This window comes from Ranitomeya imitator, chromosome 6 (assembly GCF_032444005.1).
Source record: "Ranitomeya imitator isolate aRanImi1 chromosome 6, aRanImi1.pri, whole genome shotgun sequence".
NCBI lineage: Eukaryota > Metazoa > Chordata > Amphibia > Anura > Dendrobatidae > Ranitomeya > Ranitomeya imitator.
The window spans coordinates 376665923-376688389 of record NC_091287.1 but is presented as its reverse complement, the minus strand read 5'-3'; the positions used below and the strand labels follow the sequence as shown (position 1 = coordinate 376688389).

Genomic DNA, 22467 nt, shown 5'->3' with positions numbered 1-22467 from the left:
CATTTAGCAGATGCTGAAGTGTTCCCTTTGGGGCCTGTAACAATCAATAGGAAACTGTAGAGGACTCTAAGCCCATGTTCAGTATTTGCTCAGTATTTTACCTCAGTATTTGTAAGCCAAAACCAGGAGTGGGGTGATAAACACAGACAAGGTGACGCGTTTATCACCCCACTCCTGGTTTTGGCTTACTAATAATATTGAATATGACCATGCTCCCCAGGTTACTCGGCCTCCGGTGCCGTCATATGTGGATGCTACAGTCAATTGTGTGAAGACCAGTGAGCCATTGAAGCACCAAGGAGACTATAGTCCTTTTACATTTAAGCTCATCTGATTAAGGATTTTTTCTGCAGTAGAAGATGTCACGCTGTGGTTTAAAATCCATAACACCAGTCAGTATCTATGAGAATAATTTCCACAGCGTTCGTTTATTATTCAAAATATCAACTCTGCCACCACTGTGGACTTCTCATTAGAACAGAGGAAAGGAAAATTGCAACATTTCCACCCCAAGTGGACATACCCAAAGTTTTTAGTTTATCAGCAGTACCAACATCAGGAACAGTTCCCAAAAATATCAAAGGGTTGCCGATGCAATACAGGGCCCTGCTCTTCACTCTGGCCAAAGAACGCCCCAATAAACTGCTTTATGTGACAGGATTCAGAGCAGTCCATCTAAAGCTAGGGCTACACACAACATTTGGCTGCTACATCAGCACATTACAAGTGACGTTCCATACAACCCCAAGCGTACTACTAACCTTACAAGGCCTCCAAACATCCAACTAGGTGGCTATTTAGCGACTTGCTTGTCACAGTCCTCTCGGGGTCACAAGGCGCACCCACTCACTTCTGTTGTGCTGCGATACAGCTACGACACCTTGTAAACTTAGGCCACGCGACATGCGGCACAGCAAAAGTGGCTGTATAGACACAGCTTTATCGCACTACTCTGGTGCTACATCCATTGTAAAAAAGAAAAAAAGTCATTTTTCCCGGGTCAAATCACGATTGAATCTTAATATTTCTCTCCATTCACTGTTCAATACCAAACAGTAGGAGAAACACAAAGGCAATTACATTAGTGCTTGAAAATTGGTTAACCTTTCAGAATTCTCCATTTCTGCATAAATTTGATGTTAAACGTTATCAGATTTTAACACAAACCCTACAGATAAAAAGAATAAAGTCAAATACACAAGTCCTTTTTTGGGGGGAGGGGGGGGAGGGATTAAATGATCCAATACAAGATGTCCCTATGGAAAAAGTATGTGAACCTATAGGAATTGCAAATAAGCTAAAGGTGTTTTCAGTCAATGGGATAATTAAGTAAAACTAGTCAGCCACTCACACTTGAAGAACAGATCCATCAAAGTCTGATCTTTGTGGAAGTGTATTATGCATGAACAAAGGAGATTTCGGAGGACCTCAGAATAAGAATGTGAGTTATTGGTGTTTATTAGGCTGGATAAGATTGTGAAGCCATGTCTAGAGTTTGGACTCCACCAATCCAGCTAGTTTGGAGGAAATTCAAGACTATGATTACCCTCCCTAGGAGTAGTCAACCAATAAAGATCACTCCAAGAACTTCTAAGTCCATGAGATCACAAAGGAACTGAAGGTTACCTTTCAGCAACTAACCTCTCTCACATTGACTAATGTTAATGAGTCCACCATCAGGATGACACTGAACATTAATACTGTGCATAGCAGGATTGCAAGGGGAAGCCAAATGGTTATTGGAACAATGCTTTCTGAACAGAGGAGACCAAAATGAAGCTTTAAGGGGTTAAATGTTTTAGGTTTTGAAAAACACCACTGCAATACAAAATAAAACCTCTCACCATCTGTGAAACAGTGGTGGTAGTGGGTTAAGGCTGTTTTGCTGCATTCAACCAGGACAGCTCGTAATCCTTTATGGAACAAATAATTTAGATTTTTATTAGCACCTTCTAAAAGGAAAATGTCAGGACATCTGTCCATGAGCCGAGATTCAAGAGTATGTGTGCTTTTTTTTTTTTTATATAATTCAATATTGCTTGCGTTTTTGTTCCTATAATGGTTTTATCTGCAGTATATCTTGGTTGCAAAACACAAATACTAACAATACTACGTAGTTTACTTATAATGGAAATCCTTGTGACCTCATTACATGTGTTTTTTGATTATTTACTGATAGCAAGAAACAGTTTATATTTCTGTATTAAAACTATTTTTTCAGGAAAGATACATCCGGGAGGTGGACTGATCTGCATCAGCCTAATTATTTGTACACTAGATGGTGGCCCGATTCTAACGCATCGGGTATTCTAGAGTATGTATGTATGTATGTATGTATGTATGTATGTATGTATGTATGTATGTATGTATGTATGTATGTATGTATGTATGTACGTATGTACGTACAGTCATGGCCAAAAGTATTGACACCCCTGCAATTCTGTCAGATAATACTCATTTTCTTTCTGAAAATCATTGCAAACGCAAATTATTTGGTATTATCTTCATTTAATTTGTCTTAAATGAAAAAACACAAAGAATTGTCCTAAAGCCAAATTGGATATAATTCCACACCAAACAAAAAAGGGTGGGCAAAAGTATTGGCACTGTTCAAAAAATCATTTGATGCTTCTCTAATTTGTGTAATTAACAGCACTTGTAACTTACCTGTGGCACCTAACAGGTGTTGGCAATAACTAAATCACCCTTGCAGCCAGTTGACATGGATTAAAGTTGACTCTGTCCTGTGTCCTTGTGTGTACCACATTGAGCATGGAGAAAAGAAAGAAGACCAAAGAACTGTCTGAGGACTTGAGAAACCAAATTGTGAGGAAGCATGAGCAATCTCAAGGCTACAAATCCATCTCCAAAGACCTGAATGTTCCTGTGTCTACCGTGCGCAGTGTCATCAAGAAGTTTAAAGCCCATGGCACTGTGGCAAACTTCCCTAGATGTGGACGGAAAAGAAAAATTGACAAGAGATTTCAATGCAAGATTGTGCAGATGTTGGATAAAGAACCTCGACTAACATCCAAACAAGTTCAAGCTGCCCTGCAGTCCGAGGGTACAACAGTGTCAACCCGTACTATCCGTCGGCGTCTGAATGAAAAGGGACTGTATGGTAGGAGACCCAGGATGACCCCACTTCTTACCCCGAGACATAAAAAAGCCAGGCTGGATTTTGCCAAAACTTATCTGAAAAGCCTAAAACATTTTGGAAGAATGTTCTCTGGTCAGATGAGACAAAAGAGCTTTTTGGGCAAAGGCATCAACAGTTTACAGGAGAAAAAAAAGGCTTTCAAAGAAAAGAACACGGTCCCTACAGTCAAACATGGCGGAGGTTCCCTGATGTTTTGGGGTTGCTTTGCTGCCTCTGGCACTGGACTGCTTGACCGTGTGCATGGCTTTATTAAGTCTGAAGACTACCAACAAATTTTGCAGCATAATGTAGGGCCCAGTGTGAGAAAGCTGGGTCTCCCTCAGAGGTCATGGGTCTTCCAGCAGGACAATGACCCAAAACACACTTCAAAAAGCACTAGAAAATGGTTTGAGAGAAAGCACTGGAGACTTCTAAGGTGGCCAGCAATGAGTCCAGACCCGAATCCCATAGAACACCTGTGCAGAGATCTAAAAATGGCAGTTTGGAGAAGGCACCCTTCAAATATCAGGGACCTGGAGCAGTTTGCCAAAGAAGAATGGTCTAAAATTCCAGCAGAGCATTGTAAGAAACTCATTGATGGTTACCGGAAGCGGTTGGTTGCAGTTATTTTGGCTAAAGGTTGTGCAACCAAGTATTAGGCTGAGGGTGCCAATACTTTTGTCTGGCCCATTTTTGGAGTTTTGTGTGAAATGATCAATGTTTTGCTTTTTGCTTCATTCTCTTTTGTGTTTTTTAATTTAAGACAAATTAAATGAAGATAATACCAAATAATTTGTGTTTGCAATCATTTTCAGGAAGGAAATGAGTATTATCTGACAGAATTGCAGGGGTGTCCATACTTTTGACTATGTATGTATGTATGTATATAGCAGCCACATAGTATATAGCAGAGGCCACGTAGTATATAGCAAATACTACGTGGCCTCTGCTATATACTATGTGGATGCTATATACATACATCCATATTGTAGAATACCCGATGCGTTAATACAGGCCACGCAGTATATAACACAGCCCAAACAGTATATAACACAGGCGACGCAGTATATAACACAGGGCTCGTAGTATATAACACAGGCCACGCAGTATATCACACAGGCCACGCAGAATATCACACAGGCCATGCAGTATATCACACAGGCCATGCAGTATATAACACAGGCCACGCAGTATATAGCAGCCACGCAGTATATAACAGGCAACAGTATATAACAGCCCACGTAACATAACACAGCCCACGCAGTATATCACACAGCCGACGGAGCATATAACACAGCCCATGTAGTATATAGCAGCCACTCGGTATATAACACTGCCCACGCAGTATTTAGCAGTGTGGGCACATATCCCGGTTAAAAAAAAAAAAAATAATAAAAATAAAAAAAAGTTATATACTCACCCCCTGGGATCCAGCGAAACTCTGGCGATGCGCGCGCGGCTGCCGCCATCTTCCGTTCCCAGGATGCATTGCGAAATTACCCAGATTACTTAGCGGTCTCGCGAGACCGCTAAGTCTTCTGGGTAATTTCGCAATGCATCTCTGGGAACGGAAGATGGCGGCTGGCGCGAGCGCATCGTCTGACGACGGACGGTGAGAATAGCAGGTTTTTTTTTTTTTTTTTAAATTACTTTTAACATTACATCTTTTTACTATTGATGCTGCGAAGGCAGCATCAATAGTAAAAAAAAAAAAAAAAAAAAAGTTGGGGACGCAGGGTTAACAGCAGCGGTAACGGAGTGCGGTACCCGCGGCCCGTTACCGCTGGCATTAACCCTGTATGAGCGGTGACTAGAGGGGTTTACGGAGCGGGCGCCGGGCACTGACTGCAGGGGAGTAGGGGAGGGACTAATCGGACCGTGCCCGTCGCTGATTGGTCACGGCAGCCATGACAGGCAGCTGGCGAGACCAGTCAGCGACGCAGGATTTCCGTTACGGAAGTTGCCGACAGAAAGACGGAAGTACCCCTTAGACAATTATATATAGATAGATGTGTGGAGTGGAGCGTTTCCCCTTTCAAACTGAATGGACATACTATTTATTCTGAGATTGCAAGATGCCAGATAACTTGGAAAAGGCATCTGCCAAAATGCGTAGTTTTAGGGGGGGTGAAGGGTTAAATTTTTGTCTATACATGAGAAAATTATTCTGCCCAATGACAGAAGTATTCTAGGAGTGATACCTTTAAAACCTCCTGTCTATACACGTAACATTTTTGGATTCATTAAATATCGAGAAGTTCTTTGCATAAATGTCTATCAATGTTCCTTCTACGCTCGCTGGATACACTCCCTTTTTTTGCTTGGATGCAGCAAAACAACGACCCAAAGCACACAGGCCAATAAGAGAATGGATAAATCAAGAATAAAGTTTTAGAATGGTCAAGTCAAAGTCCTGACCTTAATCGAATAGAAATGTTGTGAAGAACCTGAAGTGGGCAATTCATGGGAGGACACAACAGCTGAAGCGAAGACTAAGGGTATGTTCACACGTTCCTGATTTCCCTCTTTTTTTCAGGACTGAAACCGCAGCTCTTTGCAGAAAACGCAGGTCCTTTTTTTGGTGCTTTTTTGGTGATTTTTTGGTGCGTTTTTTGATGCTTTTTTTATGCAGTTTTCTATGCAGAGTCTGTGTGTTTTCTAGGAAGTTTTTTAGGGTTAAAATGGCTGAAAATACCCTAACCCTACCCCTATTCTAACCTTAGTGGGGGAAAAAAAAAAAAAAATTCTTAATTTTTTTATTGTCCCTACCTATGGGGGTGACAAAGGGGGGGGGGGGGTCATTTACTATTTTTTTTATTTTGATCACTGAGATATAACCTCAAAATGCAATGGAACGAATCTGCCGGCCGATTCGGCGGGCGCCCTGCGCATGCGCCCGCCATTTTGCAAGATGGCGGCGCCCAGGGAGAAGACGGCCGGACGGACACCGGGAGGCCGGTTAAGTATAAGGGGGGGAGATGAGGGCACGGTGGGGGCGTCGGAGCACGGGGGGGTGGCATCGGAGCATGGGGGGGTGGGATTGGAGCACGGGGGGCAGCCACACTGCAGCGGTTCTGCACCACAAACCGCAGTAAAACCCGCAGATATATTTTTCATCTGCGGGTTTTACTGCGGGTTTGACCTCACAATGGAGGTCTATGGGTGCAGAACCGCTGCAGTTCCGCAAAAAGAAGTGACATGGTACTTCTTTTTTACCGCGGCTATTCAGCGCGGCTTTTTTTCCCGATTCCCGCATCATATGCACAGTGGTTCCTGTTTTCCATAGGGTACAGTGTACTGTACCCTGCATGGAAAACAGCTGCGGAGCCGCAGCGGCAAAATCGCGGCGGTTCCGCAGTAAAAAACGCACTGTGTGAACATGGCCTAATACTTTTGACCCATTTGATTCTGTTCTCAATCTAATTTTAGGATTTGTGTGACTGTCTCATGTAGTTTAGGTCAAATTTATGCAGTAATATGTAGTGGATGCTTTCCTGAAACGGAAAGTACTTGCAAGCAGCATAATACAAAGAATAGCAGGTTTACCCAGAATCCTTTGCAGTAGGCGGAAAGCATCCACTTATGTATTTCCTTTAAGTAGAGGGCTTTTCGGTCTCTTTCGTCCCGCTACATTTAGCCCAACTTGGGTCTCTCCCTAAGGTGGCTAGCATGTGTGCAGTAATATGGAAATTTCTGAAGGGTTCACATACTTTCAAGCACCATTATACACTGCAATATAATAGTCTAATACAATTACAAATAAAAGTAGGAGTAAACTGATTTATGTACAGTTCTGCATGCTGCTTAAAGAAACATGTTAACAAAATAGGGGATGAGCTAACTCGACTTCTATATAGTGTGTCACACACACACAAACACACACAACTTTATAGGATTACACTAACTCTTCTAAACATAAAAAATGTATATTGCCTAACTTTGGTCCAAAATGAGCAGAATATAAAACACCCAAGACAAAAATTAGGATGGTGAATATTTAAGAGCCAAGACTTGCTTACGTACCCACAGGTACTAGCCGTTGGGTCTTTTGTTTTTCGTAGAGGACTTTTTTGGGGGCAACTAAAACATTAATGTTCACGGTAGTACGGAGCTGTTCTATATGGGAATGAATTGATAGATTGCTCCTTGGTTCATCCATTTGGCCACAGAAGAACTTGAGAAAAACAAAGGACAATGGACTGAAAGAAGACTTCATATACAAGTCGTTAGCAAAGTCAATCATTTCCCGTAGGCCAAGGTCACACTTGTGAGTGCATTGTAAGAAACTCAAACGAGTCTCTCGCCTCAATAGCTGGCACTGCCGCCGGCACTCGGGACTGGAGTGGGCAGCTGCATGTATTTCTATACAGCTGAACGCTCCGGTCCTGAGTGCCGGGTATTGAGGCAAGAGACTCGTGCGAGTTTCTTACCTTGCACTCACAAGTGTGACCTCGGCCTTATTACAATGGACGTTGGTTTTCCATTCACTTATAATTCCTCTTACAAAATTAAATATCAAGGGCAAATGCAACAGCTTACTAGAAAAACCATGTTAAAAAATAACCTTTATTATGTATAAAATTAGAAACACATGATCTGGATACCCCTTAAAAAGAAATGCCTCAATAATCTGGGCTGTAAGATACTAAAAGGAGACAGCCAATAACCCTCTCTAGCCTCCAAGTATCGCCAGTATAATATACATAATCCAATAGATCTAATTGCACATTAAAGTCACCACATAGAAAGCTTTAAAAATATATGATTAAATAGCCAATAGGGCCACAAACGTCCCAGTGATACAGATGTCCAGATAATACATCTATACATAGAAAAATATAAAAAGAAAAGCGAGGGCACTCACCAACTGCTGTGATCGTCCTTACTTTATTGTGGCAGTAATATACACATTAAAACAGGCGGCAGGGAAAGAATGTGTTTCCTGAAGACTACGGCCGTTTCGCGCTGGCGGCGCTTCAACGGCCGTAGTCTTCAGGAAACACATTCTTTCCCTGCCGCCTGTTTTAATGTGTATATTACTGCCACAATAAAGTAAGGACGATCACAGCAGGTGGTGAGTGCCCTCGCATTTCTTTTTATATTTTTCTATGGATATTCTTGTGATTTTCTGAGGTTGCACCCAGAAACTGTATGGGATAACTGCTCTTTTCTACTGTGGGGTATGAATCGGCAATTTTGACTGATTGTGTGATACTTTGCTTTTCTTTTGGACTTTGGATACATCTATACATATCTGCTAACATGTGGTGCTGTATACAGGCGGCTGAGTGCCATGATCCTATGACTCCTCACATGATGCGATTATCTCCTGATGAACCCATGTGTGTGGGGGAAACGTGTCGAGAGTCTATTTCCTTCATGTGAGAGAAGTATAGATGTATTATTGGGACATCTATATCATTGGGACATTTGTGGCCCTATTGGCTATTTAATCATATATTTTTTGAAAGCTTTCTATGTGGTGGCTTTGGTGTGCAATTACACCCATTGGATTATGTATATATTACCGGTTACGTATGTTGTTCCATGTTAGTACCATGTAATCCCTATTTTTTGGTTTGAGGATGATGATATAGTTAAAATTATTATGTTATTATGTTGCTATAGTACCTAGATACCCACAATCTGTGTGTCCACATATTGATTATTTGTATGTGCACTGGAGTGGTAAAGATTGAATATACTGTCCTCCTTCTCTTCCACATCTATATATCGTGACCCCTTGTTGGTTTTATACATCTATTTTCAGTGCATATACTATTTAAAACACATCATTATATGGTTGACACAGGCAGCCTGGCCCTGTTTCTGACTAATATCTTATAGAATGCAATTAGGACATCAGGGAAAGCCATCGCACTAGCGGGGGTACCATTCTCATTTGTCTTAGGGTGCCAACCTCCGCATCTAGGTAGGCATCCAGACAGATTGGTATCTTGGGAGAGATCACTCATGTCTGCACATCTGGCCCAGACACTATGTTAATGTAGACCTACAACCATTTTCTGTAAAGTATTGGGTTCATGTGGATAGAATGAACTCAAACTACATTTTTCACACTGATCTGATACTTCACATGTGAAAAAACCTGCAGGAAGGCTATTTAGAAAAGCACATCTGTATTTTCGGCATATTTATTGATCCCTGTGTTTGGAATTTTTCCAATACGAAAAATAGGAGTGATCAGTCATTTGGCTATAATGTAGAGTGACCACGCACATGCGTCAGCTTCTGATGATGGGAATGTGAGACCTGAACTACAATTCTTATGATTAGTAACGATCCCATTGGTCAGACCCAACCAAAAATGTAAAAGAAAAAAAAAAGTGATCTGACCTATCTGGGCACAACGTAAGGGGAATCTGTCAGTAGTAGTCTATATGGGCAAACCGGAAAGTTGAATAAAACGATACCTTGATATTTGAGATCCAATGTCTTATTCTAAAGAAACCCACAATATTTCTTTGATATGTAAATGAGCTGTTAAAAACTATAAACTGGACATGGATCTCCCTGATAATCTGCCTCCAGAGCTTATTTTAAATGAAAAGTGGGCGTTACCAGTGCGAGACATGTGACATGTAATGACTGAGTCTACTCTCCTGATCTCCCTGTAAAGCGGTGTGTGATAACGAACAAAGCACAGCAGAGCTGAACTTTAAGAGAAAAGCTAGACATGTCTTTGTAAAGAAACACAGCTATGCTGTACTGCTCTTCCACCCCAAACTGGCTGCATGTGAGGTGGAAGTAGAACAAGTGTTAAAGGGAACCTGTCACCTGAATTTGGCGGGACTGGTTTTGGGTCATATGGGCGGGGTTTTTGGGTGTTTGATTCACCCTTTCCTTACCCGCTGGCTGCATGCTGGCTGCAATATTGGATTGAACTTCATTCTCTGTCCTCCATAGTACACGCCTGCACAAGGCAAGATTGCTTTGCGCAGGCGTGTACTATGGAGGACAGAGAATGAACTTCAATCCAATATTGCAGCCAGCATGCAGCCAGCGGGTAAGGAAAGGGTGAATCAAACACCCAAAAACTCCGCCCATATGACCCAAAACCAGTCCCGCCAAATTCAGGTGACAGAATCCCTTTAAGATACGTCCCCCACGGTCAGTAATCGGCAGTGGTTTGGAAGCAGCATGTGTCCGCTCTGTCCAAGCTGGCTTTTGAACACAGGTGAATCCACATGTGTTCATCGACTCACCACACCCAATACACTGGACTGGGGATCTTTATTTTGCCGAGACTGAGCGCAAAATAAATAGACATGCTGCAGTCAGGAAAGACACCGCATGTCCGTCTCCGCAGGGAAGCCGGAGGCATCTGTACACGCACAGTGGAGATGGGATTTCCTGAAATCCCATCCACTATGCCGTAACATCTGGCCGCTGCGGGTTTGAAGCTGCAGATGTACGCAGCGTCCAACCCGCGGCACTTACTGACCATGGGAACACACCCTTAGTTATAATAAGGCACAGCTCTGCAGTCAGATCAGAAGATAAGACTCTCCCATGTGATAAATGTAATGAGACAGTGTGCTCTCTTCGCTACAAACACTTCCAGCAGCTCTCCCGATAGTGCTGCTTGCTCTGCTGTACTGCCTCTTCCCCGACACTGGTTGCCTTAGAAATTAATGTTAAATAAGTGTTTGTATTAACACTTATTATTGCTCTACTCTGGGCATTATATAGTCACACACAGCTCTGCAGTGAGATCAGGAGAGTAGACTGTCAGTCACTGCAGGTCACACTGGTAATGCCCTCTTTCATTTAAAATAAGCTCTGGAGGCAGATTCTTATGCAGATCAATATCTGGGCAACAGATCTTATCAAATTAGTTACATATTAAGAAACTGGATTTATCTGTAATAATACATTGAACTGCATATATCGTTGTGTCATTTTATTTAGGTTTCTATGACCTACATGCCCATATTGATGGCTTAGGAGGGCTGATCTTATTGACACATTCCCTACAATACTCAGTTACTTTCATGTGTAGACTACAGCAATATCTTGTAGGAAAAAAGCATTTGTCTCACTTTATTCTCAACCAGTTTTCTACATAACCTTATTCTCTATAATTGGATAAACAAAAACAAAAAACAAAACGACGGCAAGAGTTTTACCAACTATGTATGGACCCATAGAGAAGGCCAGCTCTGCCTTTCTTGGAACATAACTACTAACTGGTGATTTCTCAATTAGATAATATGGCTCAAGTATATTTCTTGGTAGGTGACGCCATGCCAAAATATACCAATTAGAGGAGTTCACGAACAACCCCACGAGCAAAAGTCTGAAAAGTAACTTATCTTCCAATCTTATCTATTACTGGTGACACATGATGGAAGGCGAAAAGTCTGGACACATTGTAGATGACAGGATTATTAATAAGACATAGAAAGTTGCCGGCTGCACATGGGACAAGGCTGGCGTTATGTATGAGGGCTCGCTTTGTGTGTCCTACGGTCACAGGGAGAGCATTGTCAGTAAGCACCCACAGAGCGCCCCCTCAGCTGTACAAAGGATGGTACCACCTTATCAGACCACAATCTGACAGATCGGATATCCTGAGTAATCCACATAAAAGTAACAATGTAACATCTGGTCAAACATTTTCACAAGATTTGTTGAAATGAAACCTAACCAACAGAAATACAAACAATGTACCATTTCTCATCCGCGCAGAATAATAAAAAAAAAAATAATAGCAGCCTCAATTAGGAACAAGATGACCCCAAATGTTCCAAAATGGCATTAGGAGCAGACACCGACTGTATCCAGTTTTAAGCACTAGCTATATCCCAGGATTAACGTCTGTCCCAGTGACAGCACCGGTTTATTAGGGTGTCCATAGCTCACACCCTTCACAAGCACCTGATTATGCCAAAAGTCAAAGAGCATAAAATTTCCAACAGAAATAAGCTCCCGTTAATAGGACCGAAGCCAACCCAACCGGAATGAGATAAGGTTTCCAGAATAACCACCTTTTTCTTTTTCGTTCCGCTTCGTGCATCTTTTGCTTCATCTTCTGCACTTTATTTGCAGTATTCGCTTTCCGAACATCCCGGGCTCGTCTCTTCAGTGAACTGTAAAGTAAAGGAAGACATTCAGGATGCAAAATGAGATCCTGCTGCACAAAACATCAGTTTCAGCAGTTTACAATCACGGCTTAAAAAAGTTCTACTTTCATGATATAATACAGTGACATGGCGACTGACTTAATAGAGACCACAAAGCCATTATAGCGGGGGAAGTCAGTCCGTCTGCCCTCCTGCCCGCTCTTAGCTTAGAATTGGACTGACCCTACTAGGACGATCCCAGTGATGCATCTCTTCTGGTAACTCTCTAGTGTCACTGTCCACCGTGAGAAAATATCTCTAATGGTGACAACGGTTTTATTTGATTTGGAAATAAATTGAAAAGAAGAACGGCCCAATGCACAATTCTAGAAGAATGCTCCAAAATCGATGTGTCTTGGAGAATGAAAGTATTTTCTAAAACACAAGTGGTGAAAGTTAACAGGTCCTTTAAAATGTAGAAAATTTTGCAATTTTCAAACTTAATTTTTGAACCCTTTAATTTTTGTACCCGTAAATGAGAAAGAATGGTGTCACAAAATGGTTAATAAATAATATTTCCCACGTCAACTTTACATCAGTACCAATTTGGAAACCGCGATTTCCCATTTTTCCAACAAATTTTTTTTTTTAAGGGACCACCTCACATTTGAAGTGAGTTTAGGGGGTCAATATAACAGAAAATACCTAAAAGTGACAACATTCTAAAATCTGCACCCCTCAAGGTGCGCAAAACCACATTCAAGAAGTTTATTAACCCTCCAGGTGCTTCACAAGAAGCAAAGCAATGTGGAAGGAAAAAAAATGAACATTTTACTTTTTTCCTTAAAAATTTACTTGGGAACCAAATTTTTTTTTATTTTCACAAGGGTATCAGGAGAAAATGAACCACAATATCAGTGGTGCAATTTCTCCAGAGTACACCGATACCCCATATGTGGGGGAAAGCCACTGTTTGGGCGCATGGCAGGGCTCGGAAGGGAAGGAGCACAGTTTGACTTTTTGAACACAAAATTGGCTGGAATCCATGTTGCGTTTGGAGACCCCCTGATGTACTTAAACAGTGGAACCCCCATGTGGTCAGACTCTACGTCCCCTTCTCCATGCGAGTGGTGGTGGTGTATCGTCCTCCCGGCCCCTCTCATCAGTTCCTGGATCACTTTGCCACCTGGCTTCCACACTTTCTTTCCTGTGACACCCCCACCCTTATCATGGGTGATTTCAACATCCCTATTGCCTCTCCCCTCTCCCCATCTGCTTCTCACCTTTTGGCTCTAACCTCCTCTTTCGGCCTCTCGCAGCATACTAACTCGCCAACACATGAAGATGGAAACTCCCTTGACTTGGTCTTCTCCCGGCTTTGCTCAGTGGATGATTTCACAAACTCCCCTCTCCCACTCTCTGACCACCACCTTCTTTCATTCTCTATCAAGAACTGCCATCCCGCTCAGGTCACCCCCACTTTCCACACTTATAGAAACATACAGGCCATTAACACCCAGGAACTTATGAAGAACTTGCAGTCCTCATTGGCCCCAATCTCCTCCATCTCATGTCCTGATTCTGCTCTGAAGCATTACAATGAAACCCTGCAAAGTGCCCTGGATGAAGCTGCTCCTCCTATACATAAAACAACTCGGCACAGACGGCAACAACCGTGGCACACGCTGCAAACACGTTTCCTGCAGCGGTGCTCCAGGTGCGCAGAACGTCTGTGGAGAAAATCTAATCTACCCGAAGATTTCATCCATTATAAGTTCATGCTAAAGACATACAATTCTGCCCTTCACCTCTCCAAACAAACCTACTTCAACACCCTCATCACCTCCCTGTCCAATAACCCTAAACGTCTCTTTGACACGTTCCAGTCCCTACTCAACCCAAGAGCGCAGGCCCCAACCACGGATCTCCGTGCTGACAATCTGGCCAATTACTTCAAAGAAAAAATTGACCATATTCGACAGGAAATCATCTCCCAATCTCTTCATACCATGCACTGTCCTCCCTCCCCCACTGCATCTAGTTCACTCTCTGACTTTGAACCAGTTACAGAAGAAGAAGTAAGCAGGCTCCTTGCATCTTCTCGCCCGACCACTTGCACCAGTGACCCCATTCCGTCACATTTCCTCCAGTCCCTTTCCCCGGCTGTCACCTCTCACCTAACAAAAATATTCAACCTTTCCCTCACTTCCGGTATTTTTCCCTCCTCATTTAAGCATGCCATCATACATCCATTACTTAAAAAACCATCCCTCGACCAAAACTGTGCCGCTAATTATAGACCTGTCTCTAATCTTCCCTTCATCTCTAAACTCCTCGAACGCCTGGTCCACTCCCGTCTTACCCGCTATCTCTCAGATAACTCTCTTCTCGACCCTCTTCAATCTGGTTTCCGCTCTTTACACTCTACTGAAACTGCCCTCACTAAAGTCTCTAATGACCTACTAACAGCTAAATCTAATGGTCACTACTCCATGCTAATTCTCTTGGATCTCTCTGCAGCATTTGATACTGTGGATCATCAGCTCCTCCTCACTATGCTCCACTCCATCGGCCTCAAGGACACCGTTCTCTCCTGGTTCTCCTCCTATCTCTCTGACCGATCCTTCACTGTATGTTTCGCTGGTTCCTCCTCCTCTCACCTTCCCCTTACTGTTGGGGTTCCTCAAGGATCAGTCCTAGGCCCCCTCCTCTTCTCTTTGTATACTGCCCCTATTGGACAAACAATCAGTAGATTTGGCTTCCAGTACCATCTCTATGCTGACGACACCCAACTATACACTTCTTCTCCTGATCTCACGCCTGCCTTATTAGAAAACACCAGTGATTGTCTTACCGCTGTCTCTAGCATCATGTCCTCCCTCTATCTGAAACTAAACCTGTCAAAAACTGAACTCCTCGTGTTTTCTCCCTCTACTAACCTACCTTTGCCTGACATTGCCATCTCCGTTTGCGGTTCCACCATTACTCCAAAGCAACATGCCCGCTGCCTTGGGGTCATCCTTGATTCTGACCTTTCATTCACCCCCCACATCCGATCACTGGCTCGCTCTTCTTACCTGCATCTCAAAAACATTTCTAGAATTCGCCCTTTTCTTACTTTCGACTCTGCAAAAACTCTTACTGTTTCACTTATTCATTCTCGTCTGGACTATTGTAACTCTCTACTAATCGGCCTCCCTCTTACCAAACTCTCCCCGCTCCAATCTGTCCTGAATGCTGCTGCCAGGATCATATTCCTCACCAACCGTTACACCGATGCCTCTACCTTGTGCCAGTCATTACACTGGTTACCCATCCACTCAAGAATCCAGTACAAAACTACTACCCTCATCCACAAAGCACTCCATGGCTCAGCACCACCCTACATCTCCTCTCTGGTCTCAGTCTACCACCCTACCCGTGCCCTCCGCTCCGCTGATGACCTCAGGTTAGCATCCTCAATAATCAGAACCTCCCACTCCCGTCTCCAAGACTTTACACGTGCTGCGCCGATTCTTTGGAATGCACTACCTAGGATAATACGATTAATCCCCAATCCCCACAGTTTTAAGCGTGCCCTAAAAACTCATTTGTTCAGACTGGCCTACCGCCTCAATGCATTAACCTAACGATCCCTGTGTGGCCTATATTAAAAAAAAAAAAAAAAATTAATTAACTGGTTCATGCAGCTTTACATGAACACCCAAGCCTTACACTATGGCTGGTCCGAATAACTATAGCAATTGTTACCATCCACCTCTCGTGTCTCCCCTTTTCCTCATAGTTTGTAAGCTTACGAGCAGGGCCCTCACTCCTCTTGATATCTGTTTTGAACTGTATTTCTGTTATGCTGTAATGTCTATTGTATGTACAAGTCCCCTCTATAATTTGTAAAGCGCTGCGGAATATGTTGGCGCTATATAAATAAAAATTATTATTATTATTATATTATTCTAACTCCAGCCCTAACCCCCAACACTAGCTTAACCCCAACCCTACCACCAACCCTAATGGAAATAAAAAAAATGTTTTATTTTGTTTTTACCTACCTAAGGGGGTGATAAAGGGAAGTTTAATTTACTATTTATCACATCAGAGTAGAAAGAAATTAAATAGAAAATCAACTTTTTTTTTGCGGTCGCTGTTATTCCATGAATAACGGTGATCGCAAGTCTGGGGTCGGTAAAAAACGATCCGAATCATGTTCTCCGGGGTCTCAGCTACCCCCGATGCTAGGGGCGCTATACATTTATTTCCGGCGCTGAGGAATAAGTACCATTAACTGCCGCCGTTAAAAGGTGTATTGGCGGTCGTTAAGAGGTTAAGCTGCGTTTTACAGTACCAGCAAAAGCCATGAGATTTGAGAAATCTCATGCACACACTTTTTTTCCTGACTCAATTAGAAAACTGCTGCATATTTGCTAAATAAAGCATGTCACAATCAGCGTTTTTTTACCCATAGAAAACAATGAGAATGTAAAAATGCAGCAAGAAATGCAAGTATCAAGATTTACGATGTTTTTGGTGCAAAAACAAAAAGTTACATCATTATTTTTGGGGTCACTTAAATATCAGCATGCACAAGAGACAATAAAAGCATAGCCCCCCCAAAAAAATAAAAAAATCATATGCAGCAAAAGCCGCTTTTTTTTTTTTTTAAGCAGTTTATTTACTGCAGATAGAGCAGGTTTTGCCTGCAGAAAAAACACACAGCAAAAACACAACGTGTGAACACAGCCTTTTCTTTCAAAATTTTATGTCTCGATGATTAAATTAGAACTTCTTCTCGGTTTACTAATTTTTTGGGTGATTGTTCCCCAAGGAAAGTTACTGACAATACATTTTATGACCTGTTGATCAAATTGTTGAGCAGGGACACCCACATTACTACCTAAACACATTTTATAAATAATACATACATGATAAAGCATATGGGACCAATGTTCGTTTGTAATTTATAGGTCATTAGCATGCTTTAAAAAAAAAAAACACAAGAAACAATTGTGCATTTAGATGTACAGACGTGCTGCCATTGACCAACAATTGGCTATATAGAAGCCAACTGGCAGTCATTTAATGGCCTGTTTAAGCTAACCGCGCATCCATGTGCACAGAACGATGGTATTAACTGACCACGAATGTCATTGTTTTTGTGCAAGTGAGGTCTCAAACAAATACTTTATAAATATAAAGAATATATATATTTATTTATATATATATATATATATATATATATATATATATATATATATATATATATATATATATATATATATATATATATATATATAGATATAGATATATATAGAGAGAGAGAGAGAGAGAGAGAGTGTAACTCAATGGAGGGCTACAGACAAGCCCAATTTGCACTGTTCAACTGTTATACTGTAAACATGCCTAAAGTTAAAGTTCCTGATTAAAGTAAAAGGCCAAACAATTGTTGAGAACACTTTCAAATTAAGTGTTACTATACAGTTTACCATGGCGTGCAGCCATAGCATCCCGACGTGTGTGTCACCCAGCTTTGTCAGGGAGTGTCCTGATGAAGCTGGGTGAAACGAGTGTTGAGAGCCCGAGATGCACCACAACAAGGCTCCACTACAGTAGCTCTTTTCAAGTGTTTTTAACAATTACCGTATGTTAGTGCTCTCATTTCAATATTGTGCTCCTAGTTTGTACTGCACACCACTTGTGTCAGCATTATGTACGTTTACCTATTTGTTATGTGCACTGACCCTTGAACTCATGATGTCTGTGTGACTTTCCCCTGTTTTGTTCAGTTGTCTGCTGCACTGTTAACATACATGCCTGGCCTGATGAAGACATCTGTGAGATGTTTAAACACATAGCCCTTATTTAAAAAAAAAACAAAAAAAAACGATTTTACCAGCAAATCTGTCACCCTCGGCAGCATTATCACGTTTTTAATTTAAATCTTTTTTTTTTCTTTTTTCAATAATTAAGTTTGGTCTTTTACTTTCCACAGGAACTTATACTGTATACATGCCTAAAGCTTAATAGTTGTACAGTTTAAAAATGGGCTTGTGTCTGTAGACAACCACAGAGTTACTCCATAAAGAAAAAATATATTTACCGTATATTTTACTATACATTTTTTTATTAATAAAGTATTTTTTCTTTATGAAACATCTTTTGCATGTCTTTTCGTTTTGGGTTTAATTTGATTATTTTGGTTGAGTCTCTGACACTTCATACATTTCGGCCATGGAAAAATGTGTTTTAGGTCATTGTTCTCGGTAGCACAATCAGTTTCCATAGAATGATGAGGTGCCGAGACAGTTTTAAGCAAGATAAAAAAAACTTCACCCCATGAACGAGCATTTTAGCTTGATTGTCTGGTGATTGACAGCCTGTTTAGACAGTCCTATTATTGAGAAATGAAGGCCCTTTTCTTGGTCATGGGAACGACCAAGTGCTCCACAAAGTTATCAAATGTCCAAAATTGACAAGATGATCAAAGAATATACCGGATCTGGGACACCAAGCAATCCTCATCCGTGGCAAGACCCATATCTTTGGGATGGAAGTAGAAAGGCAAGCATTGTAAATCAGTTATTTCTGCAAAACCTGATTTAGTGTATATATGTGTCCTGTAAATTATAAGTGAAGTGGAATGTGTGGTAGTCGAAAATAAAAATCCAGATTTATATGTTAAACTAATAGATTTCCATGAAGTGTCAGACTTCAAATAGGAGGATTTGGCACCGCAGTACTCAATCTGTAGGGGGTTCCTGCAATCAGATACCAATCTCCTATTCTGTCAACTATTGTATTTAAAACAAAGCAACATCGACTGAAAGTCGTATTTATTGGAAACACCTACTTCAACTTTACATAAATACAGTGGCTGTAACATTTGTATGTAATGTCATGAAGGTGAATCACTGGGAGAATACTTCATTATTTACTCAACGGCCTTTGGCTATAGGAAGATCGATCTTGTACAAGCCTAGAAAAACCCAACAGGGTCTTGTCCACCGTTCTCTTGATTGTATCCAGCCATAGAGTTGTTGGTCTTCCTCTTCACCTTGTTCCTTTTATTATTCCCACCATGATGTCCTCCAATGATTGCGCTCTTTGTATGATGTATTCAAATGTAGGCAATTCATAGCTTGGCAATATTTAAAGTGACATTTCTGGCTTGATTTGTTCCAAAATCGGTTTATCCTTCTTGCCGTCCATGGTACTGATCGCATCCTTCTCCAGCACATTTCACAGACACGTCCATCTCGTTTCTTTATCTTCCAGGTTTCGGATCCATATGATGCTACAGAAAGAACCAAACTACGTACGAGCCGCATCTTCGTTGCTAATGAAACTCTCCTCATTTGAAGACCTTGTCGAGTGACTTCACTGTGGATTTGCCCATAGCTATTCTATTGACTGCATCTTGAGTTATCATTGATCAGAGTAGGTTGAAGTCCAGTTCGCCACCGTCCATCTCAAATGTATAGTATTTTTGTATTTTGGGATTCTTTGGAACACTGTACATTGGTATTAATTGGATGGGATTTTTGGTACATATTTAAGCACTGTATGTTAGTAATGGTTTCACTGTATATTGGCGTTTTTCATTATTTCAGCACTGTACTTTGGCATTATAGGGGCTCTGTATATTGGAATTATTTTATTAATTGACTACTAGCAACCACTTTATATCTACATAATGAGAGGCCGTTAGGGAGAGACTTGGAAATCCGTATTCTGAAATTTGCTCTATGTTCACTTGCCTACCTTTGTGTATCACCATCTGCAACTTGCGGTAGATTATACAACTCTGAATTCATCTCACTTTGCTCCAGTCCTCCCGCACAGAGCCTGTTACCATTGTAAGTGTCATCTGTCAGGTTGTTGTCTGTTTTTGGAGACTTGTCTTCTCTGGAAGGTCCTTTACATGAAATCTGAAGTAAGAGACACCAAGGTTACTACATCTCAGACAGATCATAATTATTTCACAAGACAAGTATAACATAGAACATATGCTTCCTTTAAAACTTTGATTTTGCCTATTAATCCAAGCCATTATGTAAGGTGGCGACCAAGCATGCACCCTGGTTCAAGGTCTTCACCGCCTACTGAAACACAGAACTTGTATGTTTTAGTTCGTGCCACTGACTGATTGGAATGGTACTGAGCATGCTCACACACCATCCCATTCAAACTCCTCAGAGCTGTGGAACAGTCGGGAGGGGGGAGGGGGTGGGTACAGGGCTTTCTATTTAGGTGACGTCTCACTAATTGGAAACACCCCCGATCTAGCATTTATCACCCATCCAGAAATTTCTACACTTCTCTTCCTCGCCATCAATGGGCTTCACTCCTTTATACGGGTAGAATAGTCTAGCCCTCTGCACTAACCTATATAGAAAAACACATGAAAGTATACTTTGCTTTAGGTTTTATTTCCTAATTTCAAAAGACTTAAAGTCCATCGCGATCTGTCTGACATGTGCAAGACTCATTTATCTACATTCCCAAAAGAATGATCTTCAAATTTGAGGAAACATTTGATGGTTGTCTGGACTTTGCTCTGCCATCAGAGCTCACCCCATTTGCATATATTTACTGCAAAAATATCAATGCCCAATTTAAATTGGAAATTGCCTGGGCCATGAGCTCAGTGCTGTACAGCTTCAGCCAACACCTGCAGAGTAATGTCGTGGTTGTGATAAAAGGAAAATGGTGCCACCTCGGGGATGTTACACTGCCACGCCTGCATCTGTCTACACACTTAGAAATACATAGAAAACACATGGAAAAGCCAACAAACATGAACCTACCATTATAGACTTCGTCCCCTCCATTACAGCCATGTAGGAGAATCTTAGTTGACCTGGTGTCTGTATAAGACCCATTCTGTAACGCCTCATGTCCAGCAACACCTTTTTAATATCCACAGTAGAAGGATCCTTTCGTTTCTCAATCTAACAACAACAAAAAAAAGTACTTCTATTCATTATCTTTTATTAGTGACGCCTCAATATGACACGAGTCACCTACTGAATCTGTCCAGGAAGAATTCTACCACAAAACACTTAAAGGGAATCTTTCATCAGGTTTTAGCTACCCAATTTTAGAGCAGCATGATTTAAGTGCAGAGACCCTGATTCAAGATATATGTCACTTACTGGACTGGTTGCTGTGGTTCCAATTAAATCTGTTTTCTCTGCTGCAGATGTAGCAGTTCTCTAATGCTGAGCTCTGTATAACCTGGCCCACTCCACTGATTGACAGCTTTCTACATATGCATAAGGTACACATGAAGCTGTGCTAGAGCTCATGAATATGGAGGATTACATGCAGCATGTTTATTAATCCTGCTGTTAAACTGTGATTTTTATCAAAACTACACTGAGTGGCTCAGTAATTGACATATTGCTGTAATCAGGGTCTATGTCTCTACATTATGCTGCTCTCAGATTAGATAGCAAAAACCTGCTGACAGACCCCTTTTAAATCCTATTACCATAATATGCCACCTCTAAACTTTGCAGCAGTTTACATGCCTGTATACATGGCGACTGCTAGTCACAACTTTGGCTTTGTGAGGGCCATGTATATAAGCTAGACCATCCCTATATCAAGACAAACAAACAAAAGGTTGAAAAGTTCCAGGGGGCCGAATACTTTTCAAGGCACTGTATGTACATTGGTTTCAGCAGACGATGGGGGTCCCAACAAGTGGGCACACACCAACCACTGACTTCATGAAATAACAGTTACTAGGGTACATGGTGTTTTAACTTGAGTAGTACGATTAAAAGGCAGGGAAAAAAAAAAAACACGGAAGACTTATTGTCAAAGCCAGATGTCTAAGAACTGCATCACATGTGTTAATAGCTGGCTACATTGCAGTCAGTGTACAAAGTGCGCAAGTCTGAAAAGGAACTACACTAAGAAAACGGAGAAGCATTAAAAACTTTAAAAAAAAAAAAAACACATACCAAAATAAGACAGGTGTCCACCAAGGAAAAGGTCCCTGAGCGTCCTATGCCTGCGCTGCAATGTACAACAGAAGGCCCAAAATCAGGGCCAAGGGAACCAGAGTTGCGAACTTCAAATAAGAAGTCAAGGAATGAGCCAGGGGATTCCGGTACTCCAAAATCTGGCCACGTGGTGTAATGGAAATGGTAGATTTCTCTGGTTTCCGAAGTCTGAAGAAAAAGAAAGCACATAACAGTATGACGACAAGGTACGCGAGCCAGTCTAACACACAGAATT

At 41.5% G+C, this 22467-nt stretch overlaps 1 protein-coding gene across 1 annotated transcript in view; it reads right to left on the bottom strand.

The window, feature by feature from the left end:
- PTPN2 (protein tyrosine phosphatase non-receptor type 2) overlaps positions 1-22467 on the bottom strand; it is a 97509-nt gene that overhangs the window by 1852 nt on the left and 73190 nt on the right. Inside the window, exons 6-9 of the mRNA XM_069731010.1 lie at positions 22191-22400; positions 21027-21170; positions 19981-20147; positions 12151-12252 (exon numbers count right to left, since the gene is read on the bottom strand). Coding sequence (XP_069587111.1) covers positions 12151-12252; positions 19981-20147; positions 21027-21170; positions 22191-22400 — 623 coding nt within the window. The remainder of the gene's footprint in view (positions 1-12150; positions 12253-19980; positions 20148-21026; positions 21171-22190; positions 22401-22467) is intronic.